The following is a 19,060-nucleotide window of genomic DNA, read 5'->3' as shown; positions in this document are numbered from 1 at the left end:
AATTTAAAAATAGATTTTCTAATTACTTTCATATTTTTATTCGATTAATGTCCCTAAGAATATGAAACCATCACATGATAAAAAAGTAACTAAATGTTGACATAAAACAAATGCAATGAAATAGAAAAAAGAAACCATTAATAGACTATATCCTTCACTCCTTCTCTTCACTCTTCTAATACAATGAAACAAGCTATTTTTCTGCAAAGGAATACTCATGGAATAGACAAAGCTGTCATTCTAAGTTGCTTTCAGTGAAAGCAAAGACAGATTCCTGAGTGCTTTTAAATTACACTCTAAGAAAAGAGTCTCACATAATACATAATTTGCATTCATGAGACAGATTTTTATGTATCAAAAATTAAAGCTTTCTCACTAACCCGTCCAAGTACATTAAGAAAAACAAAACAGTTAAACATGGTAGTTTATATACAGAAGTGTGCTTTTTTCTCAAGCATTTTAATGTGTTTTATGAGTAGCTATTAAACCTTAAAAAAGTAAAAATAATCAATAACTAACACTAAGAACTCCATGATGCTTCCAAGTAATTTATAGCTTACTTACTCATAAAAGTAATGAGACATTCTTCAAAATAGAACTCTCATTACTTCTTAATGGCATGTCTTCATTGTGAGAATTACCCTGGCAAATAATATTTACATTTCACCAGGGGATTTTGAAAGCGGTAGCCTTCTAATTCCATTATGTATAAACACATGGTTAAGCCTTTTAAAACTAACTGTTCTTCTTAGAACAAAGTTTTCACATTTCAGGTTCTATTTCCATTTTTAGATCTCTCTCTTAATGAAAGGAGGTTTAAAAATTCACTTTGGTTATCAGTTGCTTAATTAGATAAAATTGGAAATTCAAATTTAAAAAACTAGAAAAAGCAAAATGTTTAGATTTATAAAGGGCTTAAAAATCATTACTGCCATCAAAACATACTAATTATGTTTGTGCAGTCACTTGAAAAATTAAACTTAAACGGCCAAGAATCACATTCAAAATATAAAAGAATATGGTCGTTGGCTTTTATTCTGCTTCTGAAATAAGTACTGAAAAAATACATTTCAAAACTAAACAAAGAAGACAACTAGGGAAATAAGAAACAACACTGTAATAAAGATAAATACCACACTAATTTCTAAACTAAATCAATATATAGAATATTTAGATTTCATTATTAAGACTCTTGAGTTTTTCACCTGGTTCAAAACTGCTTAAGTACTTTAATAAATAGTGATTTCAAATGATTAGCATTCTTCACTGATTTACGAAACAGGTATACAGTATTTTAATGAGATAGATCAATAATTTTATCCTGAATGTCCTCAGTTATACATGGCAGAAGTCTGTACAAAATCCAGAAGTTGAAACAAATTATTTCGTGCTGATAAAATTTTCATTGTGCCTCATTTTCACTTTCTTTTAGTTTTGTTTCATATTTTATCAAGCCATTTTAATTTATGTTATTTTCTTTTTAGCTCTTCATATAAAATACAGCGCTGGGCAGGGGAAAGAGGTGGACAAGGGAGGTGGTGATTATTATAAGGAAACTGTAAAACTATGCTATATTTTCCAGAGCAAAATATAATCAACACAGCATTATGGTAATTCAATGTTTAGATATGTAATATAAAAAGACATCAACTGGAAATTAAGCTGGTTTCTAATATGACTACTGATAACAAAAAAAAAAAAGGACAGAATCAAAAATAATTTTGTAATGATAAATTTTGAAATGACAAATTGATGAAAAAGTTACTTCCAGCTACTACTTCAAATGTGTTAAAACGTTGGTGCTCTGTAGGGTTGTTTTGCACCCTTCAATGTTTTTATTAAGCACTTACACCAATTTTCAAAACCTACTGGGATCTTATTTCCTATTATATGTGCTTTGTTTTTAGTAGTACACATTCCTAGCCAATCATACACACTCTATGATTTTTCTAATAGGAAAGTTTGAAGACACTATAAACAAACATCCAAGAAGAGTTAAAATACTCATACATTGTTGTGTACTACCATGAGGAGAGGGCCCCACAGGACCCTGGGAAGCTAGAAGCAGGGAGTTTTCAACTGTACAGTTGAGAATTAAATCAAAATTGGTTCCAAACCAGAAAAGCCTGATGTTTGTAAACGTTCCCTTGAACTGAGGCCCAGACTGTAAGTCTGAATTCTACAAAAGGGGAGTGGCTTAGCGACACTTGGCTTTCCCCACCATAGCAAGAGCGTATGACAAAAGAAAACGCATGTGCATGCCTCAGCTTCTGCTCTCTGGACTGCCTCAATGCTTCCTGTAGGCACTATACTGTCACTGTCCAACAGAATGTTCTGTAGTATAAAGCAGCTTGTTTGTATGGTTTTATTAAAAGATAGCTATTGCTATTAAGAACTTAGTATTGCCAAGCACTGTTCTTGACACTTCACATGTATAAAATCAATTAACTGTCACATACCACTATATCATATTACCATTCATTAAATACACGAATATATTTTGGCACAAAAATGAGACATGGAAAGCATATATTTGTAATAACTTATGAGTGGACATTTTTTTTTTGTCTATTTTAAAATATTTCTTCAGTTTAAGAATCTGCTTTGAAAAGAGGATACAAACAATAAAAAACTAAAAGTATTAAAAAGAATTAAATACTTTAAAAAGATCTATAATCCTAGGGTGTTGTGGATAATTTTCACCTACTTTTCAAAATATTTATACTCTCTTTTAGTCAATTAGGCTTTTCATTCCCATTAAAGCAATATTTTCAGGAGTTTCAAGTTTTGCAAAATAATTACAAATAAACAGCTATAATCCCCCAATTCACACTTTTATAATGTGTTCTCTCTCTACTCTTTGGTTACTATGTAAAACTGTGTAGTAATAGATGGAAAAAAAGTGATCAAAAATCAACCAAAATATATAGAAATTATATGGAAATGAGAAGACTGGGAATAATCAAAACAATATTGAAAAAGAACAAAGTTGGAGGACTTATACTACCTGATTTTAGGATATATTACATAGTTATAGTGATCAAGACAGTATGGTACTGGCATAAAGATAAACATACAAATCAATGAAATAGAATAGAATTCAGAAATAGAGCCACACATATATGGTCAATCAGTTTTCAGTAACGGTGCCAAGGTAATTCAATGGAGAAAATGGAGAAGAGAGAACCTTTTCAACAAATGATGTCAGAACAAGAGATATTCATATGCGGAAAAAAAAAAATGAACTTTAACCCTTACCTCTACCTTATACAAAAATCAACTCAAAATAGAGCACAGCCTAAAACTAAGTGCTAAAACTATAAATTTCTAAAAGAAAACACAGGAAAACAATCTTACTTATCTTGAGCCTAGTAAATATTTTTACCAGGATACAAAAAGAATGCACTATTAAAGAGAAAGTCAATAAATTAGAACTCTATAAAAATTTAAAGTGTTTCAGAAAGAAAAAGTGACAGTGAATATATATATGTTTATGTATAACTGAAAAATTGTGCTCTTCACTGGAATTTGACACAACATTGTAAAATGATTATAACTCAATAAAAAATATTAACAAAATTTAAAGTGTTTACTTTTCAAAAGACACTGTTAGAAACATGAAAAGGCAAGCCTACTAATGGGAAGAAAATATTTGCAAAGCACATATCCAACACAGGACTTGTATTTAGGGTTATACAAAAGTCTTACAATTCAATAGTAAGACACACCATCTACTTAAAAATACTTTAAACGAGTTAAATAATTTGAAAAGTATCACAAAAGAAGAAATGCCAAAAAGACACATGAAAAGATGTTAAACATAATTAGTCATTAGGGAAATGCAAATTAAAATCACAATGAGATACTACAATGTACCCACCAGAATGGCTTAAATTAGAGTTGAAGTATTACAGAGGATGTGAAAGAACTGGCATTTTCATACATGGCTGGTGGGAACGTAAAGCATTTCAGACACTTTGGAAACAGTTTGGTAGTTTCTTATAAAGTTAAATATGCATCTACTACATCCCCAGCAATTATACTCCTAAGTACTTATCCAAAAATGAAAGCCCTATGTCCACAAAAATGATTGTACAAAAATGTTCACAGCACTGTTACTTGTAATAGCCAAAAACTGGAATCAACGCACATATCCATCAAAATTGAACAGATAAACAGTTCATAGTATATTCATGCAACACAGTATTACTTAGCAGTACAAAGGAATAAACCATTAATACATACAACAACATGGATTAATATCAAAATAATTATATTGAGTGAAAGAAGCCAGATAAAAAAGCATACACATTATTCTACTTATATAAAATTTTTAAAAATGTAAACTAACTTTCATTTTAGTGACAGAAAGCATTTCCATGGTTGTGTGGGGATGGGAGTGGCAGATGGTGAGGGACAGATTACCAAGGGACATGAGAATATGTTTAGGGCTGATGAATATGTTTAATATTTCGATTGTAGTGATGGTTTCACTGGTATGTACATATGTCAAAACTCATTAAACTGCACTCTTTAAATATGTAGTTTTTGCACATTAGTTATACCTGAATAAAGCTGAAATAAAATGTTTAGAGATCAACCAGTATGCCTGCATTAAATGTAACATGTAGTAGTATCTAGTGCTTTCCATAGAATATAATTGATTATTATTTTCCTTTCTAGTAAGAAAAGTCTCAAATTTAGGAATGAATAAGTAGTTTTTATTCTCTTATAAAAAGAAAGGATCAAATTTAACTTAAAAGCCTTCTTTTAAACCAAGTCTTCAAAAGGTTTTCTCCTTGAATCAATTCCACAGATTACTGTTCAGCCAAAGGATAAGTAAAAAGGCTACTCTAATTACTGCCAAATAATTACCACTCATACTTAACTACGCTGTTGCTTCTAAAACTTGGCGGTAGGGGGGAAGACACACATCAATTTTTTCTCTTCTCCTGGATTGTAACAGCCAGATATAGTTCAAAGAGTCAAATTAATCAAGCATATAATCTGGAATGATTTCTCATGAAGTACAGTGGGTTAGGAGCAGAATAAAGAATCTAATGAAGATGCAGAAAGGGACTAACATTTGCTGAAGGCCAACTATGTGCAATGCACTAACTTCAATATATCTTTTATGTGTTCTATCAAATAACAACAGGAAAACATTTAAAATATGTTACTTTTCTATAACTTGAAGGGGAAAAGCACCATATAATGAAAATGTTTCTAAGGTAAACAGGAAAGACCAGATACTGTACTTTTAGACTATTAGCTTTTAGAGGCCCCATCTTAAATACAAGTGACTCCCCAATATGCCTTACACACAACAGATAAGGTGATTAATATTTCTTTAAAATAAAAAAAATTGTATAGACAGCAATCAGAATTAAGGTACCATTTAAAGTACCAAAGAAAATAATTGTTGCTTATTTTATTTTTAAAATATAAAGATCTAAAATTAGCTTGCATTCAGATGTGCTTTGAATAATGGAGGGAAAAAATTATAATTGGAACACCAAGAACTAGATAACCCACAGCCCATCCTCTGAGTAAGTCCAGGGGAGAGCATCATATACATCACTATCACTCATCAACAGAAAAGACAAAGAATCTTTCCAAGGGAACTAGACCCAAGGAACCTCTGGACCTAAAGAAATTTAAGTCTATGCTTGTGGTTAAAAGTGAACAGGAAGACATTTGTGGTAATGTGATCGATAAACATGGATGCAGAGGGACTCTCTTAACCTGGAGTCCATGAAGAATCAACTCAAAAACTAGAAGGGAGAATTTTGTTCTCCGTTTATCAACTTAGTTTCTGAGATATCCTATTTGGCTCTTTCCCCTCTGTTTAATCTGCTATGAGTAAGTGAGTAAATAAATGTTATTTTTAAGTAAAAGTCATCAGAAGTGCACAGTTAACATAGCATATCCAATAAAAGTCATGAACTATGAACTAATACTTAATAATAAGCAAAATTATTAACCGGAAAAATTTAACAAAATAATAAACAACAAACTTTCATTTTTAAGTTATATATCCTTGCCTAGAAAAAAAGATTAAAAGGCTATATACTAAACTCTGTAATTCTCTGTATTTTTTTAAACTTTTCTACAATGAGCATGTTATCTTTTGGAATCAGAAAAAATGTGGACTATGGAAACTCTCAAAATAATATCAACCTTTAATTCACACTGATTTTTAAAAATGCCACAAAGCTCCAGTTAGAAATGTAAAAGTATGTAACAAAATACACAGAAAAATGACCATTAAGATACAAAATGGTTTAAAATATGCAATCTAATATAATATTTATCATAATACAAATAGACATATCCTCTAATATTCTGGTAGCTTTGATTATGCAAGAACAATAGGCAGTAAATATTTCTATGTAATGAATTTAACCAAGGTTCAAATCAAGAATGAATCCAACTACCATTAATTTCCTTTAGGAAAATTATCAACGGCTGTAACGGCACAAAGCTCTGCAAAATTAAGATTTCACGTATTTCTAGTTTTGATATATAAAAATTACTGTTTTACAGAAATGTGAAAACTATACATCCAAGAGAAGCTATTTAGATCAGTCATAGAAATTATAAAAAGCACAGTTCTCTACAAATTCTAAAATTAGCCAGCTCAGGATCTGCATTTTAAGTTTATAGCAACTTTGTGGTTCTGTTGCAGTGTTTGTGACACAAGAGCCGTTTTGACAACAATTTCCTTGAAGACTGACTAAAGCCCCCTGAACAACAGAAAATCTGCTTTCAAATCAAGAACTACTTGAAATTAAACCGACCTATCAAGCTTTCAGGATCTTGTAAAACTGTAAGCCTGTATTATCTCACTGACATCACACATTAAACTAGAACTTTCTGAAGAATGCATAAGCATTTAATATTGTTCAAGAAAGTGCAAGCAAGCATTGAGATAAAAACATAGAATGTTTTCATCAGATCCTTTAAGGAGAGATTTTTCTAAAATGTTCAGAGTTAAGTGATATGAATAAATTCACAATTTCAAAAAATATCACAGATACTAATGAATACATAGAATGCCCTTATGTTTCTGTGGATACCTTGGGAGAAGAAATTGAAGATGTGCTTGAATTATGAAGTCCCTGCCCCATTCAAACACAGCTTAGGTTTAGAGGAACTGTCTGTTTAAGAGTTAATTATGCCTCCCAAGACAATTCAGTTTCCCCAGAACTAGCATATATTACTGGCTATATACCAATACCTATGAAAAATGAAGGCTGTACCATTAAGACTCATGAAACGTATTTGTCCTAGAGTCTCCAAGAATCATTCTAACTTTTATAAAATAGGAATCTCACTAACCAAATCTATGTTTCTTTATAACTGCACATTTTTTATAGAATAAAGTTTACAAAACTTTTCAGCTGCTTTTGTATCACAGCTAATAATATAATGGTATTATCAAAGGTTGGTTGGTTGGTTGGTTATTCATTTATTTATTTATTTACTTGCTTGCTTGCTTGCCACACTCATATAAAATACTTGATTCCCACTACAGGAAAACAACCAGGAAGTGCCATCACCGCACAGCTAAAATCTGTAGTGTCCTACTAAAACTGAGGGCCATGAAAGTCTGAGGGCCAGAGAATGATGTGACCAACAGAGGCACTCTAGGATTATAATCCCAAATTATGGCACCTTCTGCTTTATGTAAGAATGGTCACAAGGGGTGCTTCATCTAAAAGGAGTAAACCATTAGAATAGACTGTGCAGAACTGTATATATGTGTGTGTTTTTGCTCCTCCAATCCAAACTCCAGGGGAGAGGATCCACTGTTTTTTATGTGATTGTCACTGGTCTATGATCCAAATATGTTTGAGAACAGTGCCGCTAGGTCATTCCCTCATGCTCACTTCCAATATAAATCCAGGTTTATACAGTAAAATTTGCCTCAAGATGAAGAGATTCATTTGTATGACCAATAAAAATACTAATGACTCCAGTTTTTCATTTAAACTACATAAAATGAAACAAAGCAGAATTTTTTCAATTATAATAAAATGAAACATGTTAAAAACTGAAATTGGATCCATTTTATTTCTATACAGTTTAGCATTAATTCAGTTACAGAAAATAAAAGTTAAATGCCTATGGTAAGTTTGCTTCAAACCTTAGGATGCAACACAATTATATTATTTTCTACCTCACACCTAAATCTTATTCTACAGGAGTTTCTTATCCAAGGTTCTGAATTTCTGACAAATAGAGGATAAAATGAAGGTCACAAATTCAGAAAGGAACCCCAGATCCCTACCAATGCTTCCAAAACTAACCAAAGGCAGTGTTATATTTCTGGCCTCCAAATTTGTTAATGTGAATGCATTTTCTCATAGACACCTCCTAATGCAGATCCATAATCATAGCTCCAATTCAAAGATTAAAAAAAAAACTCTAAAACACAGTTTTTTTTTTTTAATCTTGCATGGCAAAACCTGACCTGGACTGATGAATAAATTTACACTTGGTGTGGCAAGTTTTGCTGTAAAAACAAGAATGTGTTTGACTACAGCTTGCTGCTCAAAACGCCTCTGAAAACAGTTTTTTCCATTATTAAGGTCATGTTGCATGGTTTCAGCTTGTATGATTATTTTCAGGGTCCTGCACTAACAGGCAAAGCAAACAGTAGGAACTCCAGCAAAAATATGGAAATCACCAATACTGAACACCAGAACATGGGGACACGTGACATATTTGTAATATTCTAAAAGGGAAGGAAACACAGAGATTTCCCCAATGTGTTCCATAAATTCAATGCAATCCTTACAAAATCCCAACAGATCCTTTGATGTAATGAAATTAGAATCTGATTTAAAATGAAAATGCTCAAGTAAAGGTTGAAGAATAGTTACAGCTATTCTGAAAAATGAGAATAAAATAAGATGGTGGAATCTGTCTTATGTTCAAGACTTACTCTAAAATAACAGTAATTAAAACAGTGTAGTCTGAGGCCAGGCCATACACCTACATCAGTGTAACAATATAAAGCTCAGCAACAGCCACAAGACAACAGTCGAATTAGAATATCATAATAAATTTACCAGTAAAGTATAGAGAGTAAATGATGGTGAAGTAGTTGGCTTTCCTTAGGCTAAAAAGAAATGAAATTAGAACACTGCCTTCACCAAATTAATAACCAAAATTCAGAGAGATTCAAGACTTAAATGTGAAAAACAAAAATTTAAATCTATTAGAAGAAAAATATGGAAGATAGATATTATAAATTTGGGTTAAAGTAGAGGCATTCCTCATTTTATTGTGCTTTGCTTTGTTGCATTTTGCAGACACTGCATTTTTTTTAAATAAATTTAAGGTTTGTGGCAACCCTGCACTGCCAGATGATGGTTAGCCTTTTTTAGCAATAAATCATTTTAAAATAAGGATACTACAGTATTTTTAAGACATAATGCTACTGCACACATAATATACTACAGTATAGTGTAAATACAACTTTTATATGAATTGGGAAACCAAAAAAATCGTGTGACTCACTTTATTGCAATATTTGCTTTATTGTGGTCATTTGGAACCAAACCAGCCATCTCTCCAAAGTATGCCTGTAGTAATTCCAAGAAAATACAACAAACAAAAAAGGCACAAGCCAGAGAGGATGTTGATTAATTTGACTACGGTATAATTTTAAGTCTGTATGGCTGGACAAGGCAGAGCAGACACATTTTATCTTCCTCTCATTTATTACACCTAAAAACCCTAGACAAAATATGTGAAAGAGACATCAGAAGACTCTGAAAATTGGAGGTAAGAAGTGGGACTGCATAGGGACCTCAGAATTCAAGGAGCAGCCAGTCAATGAGTTCCCCATGGTTTCTTTCTTTGACTCCAATATATCCTAGCCAAGTGCTGAAAAAGCTCAAAACTAGGAAAGCAAAAGAGTATAGAACCCACCCCCAAGCAAAACAAAACACCCAAGATACAAGAAATTTCTCTTGCCAAAGTACTGAGACGGAGCAGTCCTGATGAACAGAAATGTTTTGACACCACCAGCCAAAAAACATGAGAAAAAAAGAACTTGTTCCTCCCCAACCTCATGTGCACTGAGACTGGCACTGAGGGTGTGCGGACATGTGTGAAAAAAGTCCTGACAACTATCCCAGCCAAACAGTAAGAAATAACAAGATTCCAATAAGGACCAGAGTCATGTAACATAATACCTCAAAGGTATAGGATATATGTATTAATAACATACAAACCAAAACCCAGGAAAATCTCAACTCTATGAGAAAAGACATGCAAGAGAGGCCTGAGATGACAAAAATGTTGGAATTATCTGACAAGGTTTTTAAAGTAACTAACGTAAAAATCCTTCAAGGAGAAGTTTCAATCACACTCAAAACAAATGAGACAAACAAAAGTCTCAGCAAAGAAGATACAAAGAAAAACCAAAAAGAAAATTTAGAACTGAAAAATACAACAATCTAAATTAAAACTCACTGGTAGGGCTCAACAGCAAGAATGCAGACAACAGATGAAAAAATCAATGGACTGAAAAGATGGATCGTGCTTATCCAACTGAAGAACAGAGAAAACATACTAAGAAACAAACAAACAAACAAAAAATAGATCTCAGGCTCCTGTGGGACAATAAGAAAAGATCTAACATTCCTATTAGTGGAGTCCATGAAGGAGAGGAGCAAGAGTAAAAGGGCTAAAGAAATATAGAATAAAAATTTCCTAAATTTGACAAAAGACATAAACCTACAGATTCAAGAAGCTGAACAAAGACCAAACAAGATAAACCCAAAGAAATCTAGACACATCATAATCAAACTTCTGGAAACCAAAGACAAAGACTCAAAAGGAGATCAAAGAGGAAGAAACAACATACTACCTATAAGGGAACAATAATTTGAATGGCAGTGGATATTTCTTCAGAAATCTTGGAGGCCAGAAAAAGTGGGACATTTTTCAAATGGTGAAAGAAAAGAACTTACAACCTACAAATCTATATCCAGCAAAAGTATCCTTTAGAAATGGAGATGAAATAAAGACATCCTCAGATTTTATACAGAAAAGCAGCATTATTAAATGAAACATACACACAGATAACCAGATAAAGCTACATCTAAGCATTTGTAATTTCTAACCCATTTCTTCTTCTCCCCTTTTTTTCCTATCTTCTACCCCTAAGTACATACATATTCTCAGTAAAATAATTAATAAAATATATACGATAGGAAAAATCCCATTAGGAGAACAGTAAATTGAGATAGTGTGACATGAATACTGAGTGCGACGTAAGCACATGCATGTGCACACCACACACACCTTCCCAACTAAGGTCGCTGGATGAGATCTGATCTAGCAGAATAATACAACAGAACTTCAGGGTCCCCTTTGATGCTGCCTGAGCCTAACAGATTCGAATAGAATCTCCCTCCACCCCCAGCCAAGATAGAAACAAAAACAAAACCTGAAATAACCCATCTCAATTCCCAAAGCTGTACAGATAAACTCAGCCAATGTGAGCATGAACAAGTACATTTTTTTAAAAAGGAGAATGATTTCATCACAATAACAAGAAAGGACAAAACCCACATGATCATCTCAATAGATGCAGAAAAAGCATTCGATAAAATTCGATACCCATTTATGATAAAAACTCTCACCAAAGTGGGTGTAGAGGGAACATATCTCAACATAATAAAAGCTATATATGACAAACCTACAGCCAGCATAGTACTCAACGGTGAAAAACTCAAAAGCTTCCCACTAAAATCTGGGACAAGACAAGGCTGCCTGCCCACTATCACCACTCCCATTCAACATAGTCTTGGAAGTCCAAGCCACAGCAATCAGGCGAGAGAGAGAAATAAAAGGGATCCAAATTGGAAAAGAAGAAGTAAAAGTGTCACTATATGCCGATGACATGTTACTACATGTAGAAAACCTTAAAAGGTCCACACAAAAACTACTAGAGCTGATTGAAGAATTCAGCAAGGTAGCAGGTTACAAGATTAACATTCAAAAATCAGTTGCATTTCTTTACAATAATGATGAATCAACAGAAAAAGAAAGTAAAGAAACAATCCCCTTTAAAATAGCACCCAAAGTAATAAAATACCTAGGAATAAATGTAACCAAGGAGGTCAGAACTCAGAGCAAATGCTTTGCTTTGATACAGAGTTATTGCCAGGAAAAGAGAAATCTTTTCTAAAATTTCTCATCAGTGTTTTCACTGAAATTCAAAATAACACTGCATTTATGATATTAGGAAAAAACGCAGAAGGGATAATCTGAGTTGAGGAAAGATAAGAGTATAAGAAAAAGTATAACTGCTCAGTGGAACCACTGAAAAGAAAAATGAATATTGTAAAACAGTAAATCTTGATAAAGACTGTATTTAGGGAGAGAAGTTTGAAATTAATGGTAGATGTAGAACAACGAAAAATAAGGTTCAAAAAGTTTTTTTCAATGATGACAAACTTACTAAATTGCTCGAGTTGTTTTTCAGTTGAATGTTTAAGAAGTATGTGTTGCCTACCCAGACCATTCCTCCTGACAATAAATCTTAGAATTATACAATTCTGTCTTGTAAAAGGAAATTTTGCATCAAACCTCAATAAAATCATAACTGCCGCTAGACCTGACAATCCCTGGTGAACCACAAAATAGATCACATCTTGTATTATACTTAATTTATACAAGATTCTTAAAAAGCTAGGTAGTTGGACTTAATTCAATAAGCAATAAAGAGCCAATAAAAGTTTATGAGCAAGGAAATAATATGATCAGGACAGCATGACAGAGAATTTGCAATAAGATTAATTTGCTTTCCCATATTAAAAAAAAGAAGATAAACAACACTGAAAATATATTTTTTAAATGACAAGGAAAATTTATGGTTATACTTAATTGTATTAATTACTGGGAAACTTACCAGAAAAAATACAATGGGAATCATTAAAAAGCTATTAAAAATTACAAAAGTGGAAAAAGTAGAGAAAGCAGGAGATTAAAACATTGTTTTAAGGAATATTTATTTTATCAAGTGAAATATCATATTGTTTAACTAGTCTTCTATTCATGGATATTTAATTTCTTCCTAATCTTTCTGTTATATTTAAAAAAAAATACTACAGTGAACATGGCTGTATACAAATCTTAAGATTTGATTTCTTTCACAAGTGTCTATAAAAGGCAAACTTAAGAATAACTGGTAAAATTGACATAAATGTCAACTATAATGCACTCTATCCTTATCAAGTCCAAACACATTTAACTAGAACCTGATTTTCTATCCTTCCTACGTGCTTCAGTGTTCTTGGTATCCTCGCTGCAGTGGGCTGAATGGTGGCACCCAAAAAGATACGTCTACCCCAAAATTGTGGTGTAACCCTATTTGGAAAAAGGATCTCTGCAGACATAATTAAAGTAAGGACCCTGAGATAAGATCATATTGTATTAGGGTGGATCCTAAATCCAATGAATAGTGTTCCTAGAAGAGCGGGGGAAAGGACATGCAGGGGAAAAGTCCATGTGAAGACTGAGACAAAGACTGGAGTGATGTGTGTACAGGCCAAGGAAAGCCAACAATTGCTGGCAGCCACCAAAAACTAGGAGAGAGACATGAAAAGAATACTCTAGCAGAACCCCCAGAAAGAACTAAATCCTACCGCCAACTTGATTGTAGACTTCTGACCTCCAGAACTATGAGAGAATTACATTCCTGCTATTTTAAGTCTGCAAGCTTGTGATAATTTGTTATGGAGGCCCTAGGAAATGAGGACACCCTCCAATTATGTGTTAAATCAATGTCTACTCATTGTTTCAAAAACTACATCATTATTTTCCATTAAACTCCTCTGAACTGTCCCATTAACATGTGGTTATCCACTATTTTATCTTTTTAAAAGCACTATGGACATGATCTTACTCACATGCTGCATCCACTAATGATAATCTAGCTGTAGTTCTAATATAGTTTATGTCTATTCAATCATAATATAAGATCCTTGAAGGCAGAAACTGTATAACTTAATTACCTTAGTTGTCAGACATTTCACTTAAGATAGTGCTATTTACAGTGCATGATAAAGAATGACTAAAAATTTTTTTATATACGTTAAACCATCCTTATGGAATAGTTTAGAATGCTAGTGGGATCATTTAATCTATATATTCTCCTGCTCTTAAAGTCTGGTCTTATTCACATCCTCATCGCCTACTATTTAAAAGAACAACACTTACTGTCAATGACTTAAAATCCACACAAGGAATCTAACAATATTCAAGACACAGCAAAAGTTATTGGAAGTTAGATGGGATATGATAGAACAAAGCACCAGCAAAAACCTCTTCTGTAGAGGATAAGATGTGCTTACAAATAAAAGAAGTTCATGTTACATTTGTATGATGTTTTATAGTTACTTAAAGTAGAATTCTTTAATAATTTTCACAATTACCTGAAAAAAAAAAAGAGAATGGCAGTAAACAAACAAACAAAAATCTAAGTAGACAACATACCTGAGTTCGTAAAATTTCATTTTTTGACAACTGCATATCACCAGTCAATTCTTTCACAACGATGCCCAGTGGCTCTAGACGTTTGCTGAAGTAATTTGTCATTTCAGCTGCCAAGGCTTTCATTGGAGCAACATATACAATCTGTGCCAAAGAAACACTAGCTTGATGAATGAGGAAAAACCACAATGTCATTTGTTTAACAGCAGTCAGTACAAGTCACTACTTAATTGTGAAATATGATTCTAGCCACTTGGAGTGAAAAGTCTTAATAGTGACATATGAAAAATACTTATCTTTGTTGGGTAAGTGTGCAGCTGTTTAAAGGACAATGGAATTTGTTTACACAGCCTCATCACTTTGAGAACTGGTGCTTCAAAGCTAAGTGTATTTTCATAGCTCTCACAGTGGTAATGGGATTTTCATAACATAAACAGGGATTGCCTTAAAGTAATAAATTAAACCAAGCAGCACTTTACATGACTTCATGTATAATATCCTTTAAAACATCCAGATTTCTTACAACATGTACAACTGCAAAATGATTTTAAATTTTACAATTTAAAAAGCTGTTGTCTGGCTTATTAATTTCATACCTTAAATTCATTCTTTTTGATAACACCTTGTTGAAAATGTTGGCGAATTTCATGCAAAACTGTAAGCATTGCAATGTTGGTCTTTCCAGCCCCAGTAGGGGCACAAATCAGCATGTTCTCATTGGTGTTGTAGGCAGTCTCAAACACAATTGACTGGATTCTATTGAGTCTCCTCATTCCTTTAAAAGCCAGCTGTCCAATCTAAAACACAACATGACCCATTATAAATGATAACAATGTGAAGGTCCCATACAATACATTAAATGCAAACTTTACTTCCTTTGATTGAAAAAACAAATGACTGATTTGTTCAGTTTCTCAATGTGTCCTATATTTAAACTAAGTGTGTGCAGCTGGAACAACTCAACTATTGTACAATTCGAGTGTATTTGTGAACTGAAATTCACTAATTGAAAAATATGATAATGAGCCTATACCTATATGTTTGTATACAATCTTAAGTCCAAAACAAGTTAATAATGTAAGGAAACAAATTAAACAGGTATCTTTTGAGTTTATATGATGATAGCCTAGTTTATTTAGGTTGAAGATGACTAATGAAAGTGCAAACAAGAAAGTCCCAGGAGATGTAAATCAGTAGGAAATTCTGTTTCAGTAAGTTCTGGATTTTTAAAAATACTTTTCTGAAAAGGCAGCCATAATAGTAGGAATAACAGCTATAGATTATGTTTGTTCAGAGTTTACACTGTGACATATGCGATTGTAAGCACTTTGATATATTTATTGACTTAATCCTCAAAACAATTCTATGGTGTAGACACTATTAATATGTCCTTTCAATAGAGAAAAAAATACACAGAATGGTTAATTAATTTGTCCTACAATCTTCTATATAAAAAGTCTTTAGAGATGAAAACTATGATGTCTGGGAGTAAACAAACACTGGATGGAATTAATGGCAGGAAACTGTAATGGCTATATTGATCTCAGAAAAAATAGATTTAAAAGCCAAAAATATTACCAGGAATAAAGAACCAATCATTTTGTAATAACAAAGAGGATAATTAATCATTAGGGCATAATAATCCTAAATACTTATATACCCAATAACAGATATTCAAAATACATAAAGCAAAAACTGATAGACATGCAAAGGGAATAAACAAATCTGCAATTTCAGTCAGAGATTTCAATATCCCTCTCCAATATGTGATAGAACACATAGGCATGAAAATCAGCAAGGCTATAGTAGACTTGAACAGGGCTATCACCTAATTTGACCTCACTGCCATTTATTCATCCAACAGTAGGAGAATACATATTCTCTTCAAGTGCTCATGGAACATTTAATAAGACATATCATATTCTGGGCCATAAAGCAAGTCTCAATAAATTGAGAAGAAAGCAACTCATACAAAATATGTTCTCTGATCACAATGGAATTAAATTAGAACTCCTTAACAGAAAAATCCTTAGAAAATATCCAAATATTTAGAATTAAATAACATACTTCCTAAATAACCCATGGATGAAAAAAAGAAATCAAAATGGAAATTTATAAGTATTATTAACTGAAGGAAAATGAAAACTTAGCATCTCAGAATTTGTGAATGCTTATACTTAGGGGTAAATATATAGCACTAACCACCTACATGAAAAAAAAAAGGTTTCCAATGTATGGCTTCATCTTTTAAAATAAAATTATTAGAAAAAGAAAAAATTAAAACCAAAGTAAGCTGAATAAACAGTAAAGATCAAAGTGGATATCAATGAAATGGAAAACAGAAAAGCTCATTCTTTGAGAAGATCAATAAAATTGATTAGTCTCTAGCCAAACTGATCAGGAAAAAAAAGAGAAGACAGAAATTACTAATGTCAAGAATGAGAAAGAAGGCATCACTACAGATGCTACAGATGTTAAAATAATAATAAGGGAATATTATAAACAACTTTATGCCAATAAATTTGACCACTTAGATGAAATGGACAACTTTCTGAAAAGACACAAATTACCAAACTTCAATCAAGAACAAATATAAAACTTAAATAATTCTATATCTATTAAATAAATTAAGACTGAGATTAAAATCCTTCTCACAAAGAAAACTCCAGGCCCAGATAATTTCATTGGTAAATTCTACCTAACATTTAAGAAGGAAATAATATGAACTTTTTTTGTGTGGCATTTGAGACTATTCAGAAAAATTGCTGAAAAGAGGATACTTCCCAAATCATTCTATGAGGTAAGTATTCCCATGACACCAAAACCAGATGAAACAGAATTATAGTCAAATAACCCTCATGAACATAGGAAAAAAAAAAAAACTATAAACAAAACTTTAGTATATCTAATTCTATAACATAATAATTTATCATTACCAACTATGGATTATCACAGGACTATGGGGTTAGTTTAACATTCAAAATTCAGTGTAATTCAACATAACAATAAACCAATAGAAAAATTGTATGATCATCTCAATAGATGTAGAAAAAGAACTTGACAAAATTCCACATCCATTCTCTACTAAAAAGAAAAAAAGTCTCTCAGCAAACTAAAAACAGAAAAGTCAAAACAACTCTGAAAAAGAAGACTAATGTAAGAGAGCTAAAACTACCCGATTTCACGGATTATTTAAAAACTTAGAGAAATCAAAACAGCATGATACTGGTATAACGGTAAACAGAGGAACAGAAGAATAAAGAATCCCAAAATAAGCCCTCACAGACACAGACGGCTGATTTTTGACAAAGGCTCAAAGGCAATGCAAATGACAAAGGATAGTACTTTTAGTAAACGATGCTGGAATAAATAAATAGCCACATGGAAAAATAAACTTGGATCCACATCTCCCACTATATACAAAAATGAACTCAAAATGCATCATTGACCTAAATGTAAAACTTAAAACTATAAAACTTGTAGAAGAAAACAAAAGAGAAAATTTTCGTGGTTTCGAGTTAGGCCAAGATTTCCTAAACACAGCATAACCTATAAACAAACTGATAAATTGAGCTTAGCAAAATGAAAAACCCATAATCTTCAAGATATTAAGAAAATGAAAGAAGCCACAACATGGGAGAAAATTGTGATGCAAACAATCTGATAAAGGACTTGCATTCAGAATATATAAAGTATTCTCCAAACACAACATTAAGAAAACAAACAACCCAGGTTTTAAAATGGTCAAAAGATATGAATAGTCACTTCATCAAAGAAAATATCTGGATGGCAACAAGCACACAAAAAAGATGCTCAACACCATTAGTCATTAGGGAAATGAAAACTAAAATCACAATGAGACAACACTATCCACTTACTAAAATCACTGAGATTTTTTAAAATGCCCATCGCAAACAACTTTATGCCAATAAATTTGACCACTTAGATGAAATGGACAGCTTTCTGAAAAGACATAAATTACCAAGTGTTGGTGAGGATGTGAAGGAACTGGCACTCACACATACTGCTGGTTGGTATATAAAAGAGTACAATCTCTTTGGAAAACAATTTGGCAACTTTTAAACAGTTAAACATATACTTAACATATGATCTAGGTTTACCTGAGGAAAAAAATATACATACATACAAAAACTATTACACAAATGCTCACAGCAGCTTTATTTGTAGTAGCCTAAAATCAGAAACAACTCAAATGCCCATCAACAGATGAATGGATAAATAAAATGTGGCATGTTCATACAATCGGATAGTACTCAGCGATAAAAAGTAATGAATTACTGAGACGTGTGAAAAAAAGATGAATCTCAAAATGATTGTTGAATGAAAGTCAGACAGAAAATAAATACATACTACATGGATACATTTATATAAAAATCAAGAAAAATAAACTATTCTATAGTGACAGCAAGCAGATTAGTTGATGCTTGGAGGTGGAAGGGTAGGTAGACGGAGAAATAGGTCTTGTAGTGAGGGCACAAGGGATCTTTTGAAAGTGACAGTTATGTTCACTGTCTTGACTGTG

General features: G+C 32.4%; 1 protein-coding gene across 3 annotated transcripts in view; it reads right to left on the bottom strand.

The window, feature by feature from the left end:
* ASCC3 (activating signal cointegrator 1 complex subunit 3) overlaps window positions 1-19,060 on the bottom strand; it is a 302,695-nt gene that overhangs the window by 187,161 nt on the left and 96,474 nt on the right. For all 3 annotated transcript variants that reach the window (XM_010989648.3, XM_031456078.2, XM_064486823.1), the window contains 2 exons: window positions 15,114-15,314; window positions 14,521-14,661 (listed from right to left, as the gene is read on the bottom strand). In XM_010989648.3, coding sequence (XP_010987950.2) covers window positions 14,521-14,661; window positions 15,114-15,314 — 342 coding nt within the window. The remainder of the gene's footprint in view (window positions 1-14,520; window positions 14,662-15,113; window positions 15,315-19,060) is intronic.

The sequence above is a fragment of the Camelus dromedarius genome, chromosome 6, assembly GCF_036321535.1.
Source record: "Camelus dromedarius isolate mCamDro1 chromosome 6, mCamDro1.pat, whole genome shotgun sequence".
Taxonomy (NCBI): Eukaryota; Metazoa; Chordata; class Mammalia; order Artiodactyla; family Camelidae; genus Camelus; species Camelus dromedarius.
This window is presented reverse-complemented; position numbering and strand designations above follow the sequence as displayed.